The sequence below is a fragment of the Myotis brandtii genome, unplaced genomic scaffold (genome assembly GCF_000412655.1).
Source record: "Myotis brandtii unplaced genomic scaffold, ASM41265v1 scaffold879, whole genome shotgun sequence".
Lineage (NCBI taxonomy): Eukaryota > Metazoa > Chordata > Mammalia > Chiroptera > Vespertilionidae > Myotis > Myotis brandtii.
The window spans coordinates 14605-16033 of record NW_005371595.1 but is presented as its reverse complement, the minus strand read 5'-3'; the positions used below and the strand labels follow the sequence as shown (position 1 = coordinate 16033).

Sequence of the window (1429 nt, the reverse complement as noted above, 5' to 3'; positions counted from 1 at the left end):
GAGGCAGCCGAGCCGCGAGCCGCCCGAGTTGAGGGTCGGCAGCAAAGGGCAGGCGCGGGCCACTAGTTTTCCAGTCGGGCCCGGCCCCGCTGAGCGCCACTCTTTCCTTAGTGCGGAGGAACCGCCGTACTTTCCCTTATTTACTTCCGGTGCAGTCCGGAGGCCGCCTGGGAAAACCGGAAATAGGGTTGTGGCCACCGAACGGGTCGGAGTCGGAAGTGGCTAGCAGGGCGCCGCCATGACAAGTCGGGGCGGAAGCCGGGGTAGGGCGCCACCATGGCAGGTCGGGGCGGAAGCAGAGGCGGAGCGCCGCCAGGACAGGTCGGGGCGGAAGCAGAGGTAGGGCGCCGCTCTGACGGATTGGCGCTAAAAGCAATAGGGCCGCTTGGCCGCTGTGTGAACGGAATAAACAAGCAGGGAGGGCGCCGCCATGACAACCTGACACCGGAAAAGGCGGGACTCTCCTCCGGACTGTTTCTCCCGGCACCTGCCTCGACATGTGAGTAGCAGGAGCACCTTCCCTTTACCTTCCGCGCACACCTTCTCCTTGTCTATGACCCGGACCTAAGTCGGGATCCGGGAGGAGGGGTGGCTTCTGTTCCTTGAACCTCCGGATTCCCGCGCCGTCAGCCCTCCCCGCGCGTCCAAGCCCCGCTCCCCTCCTGGGAACCGAGGACTCTCACACCCAGGCAGCTCGCAGGACTCCAGGCCCGGCCTCGGAGCCCCATGTTCCGCCTCCGGGTCACCCCACCTTCTCTCTTGAGACGAACCCGGGCCCCAGCCCAACCTGGCGCTTCCAGATCGTGCCCCGAGGACCCTGACCCATGAGGGCCTCCAGTGTCCCTCCGGTGCCCTGTCCTCAGGTCTCCGCGCTAAGACTGGTTGGGAGACCCTTCCCTGGACGCGACCCCACACCCACCTGTGGCTCCCAGGCCCTCCCAGAGCCCTGGGTCCTACTTCTAAGGCCCCATGGGGGGCGGGGTTTGGCTCCAGGACCCTCTGCCCGACCCCGACCGCGCATTAGAGTGACCAGATCTGTTCAAGGACCCTCACCATCTATTCAGAAGCCCCTGGCCCGCTCCACAGCCCGGCACCCCGCGGGCCCTGCCGTGGGACCGTGAGACTCAGGGACCCACCCCACACCCTCCACCCCTACCCGCGTGTCCCGCAGGCAGGCGGCGCTGGAGGTCACTGCCCGCCACTGCGGCCGGGAGCTGGACCAGTACGGCCAGTGTGTGGCCGCCAAGCCCGAGTCCTGGCAGCGGGACTGTCACCACCTCAAAATGAGCATCGCTCGCTGCACCTCTAACCAGTGAGTGCGGGACAGTCCCGGACTGGGGCGGTTCGGAGGGGGCTGGGAGTGCAGGAGGGCAGTGCAGGGGCTGGGAGTGCAGGAGAGCAGTGCAGCAGGCAGCACGGGGAACAGTGG

The 1429-nt window shown here is 67.1% G+C and overlaps 1 protein-coding gene across 1 annotated transcript in view; it reads left to right on the top strand.

Annotated features, from left to right (window-relative positions):
• The first annotated feature begins 304 nt into the window (after positions 1–304).
• The window catches only part of CHCHD5 (coiled-coil-helix-coiled-coil-helix domain containing 5), a 4549-nt gene continuing 3424 nt past the window's right edge, over positions 305–1429 (top strand). The window contains exons 1-2 of the mRNA XM_005884926.2: positions 305–499; positions 1172–1312. Of these exons, the coding sequence (XP_005884988.1) occupies positions 498–499; positions 1172–1312 (143 nt within the window). The 5' untranslated portion in view covers positions 305–497. The remainder of the gene's footprint in view (positions 500–1171; positions 1313–1429) is intronic.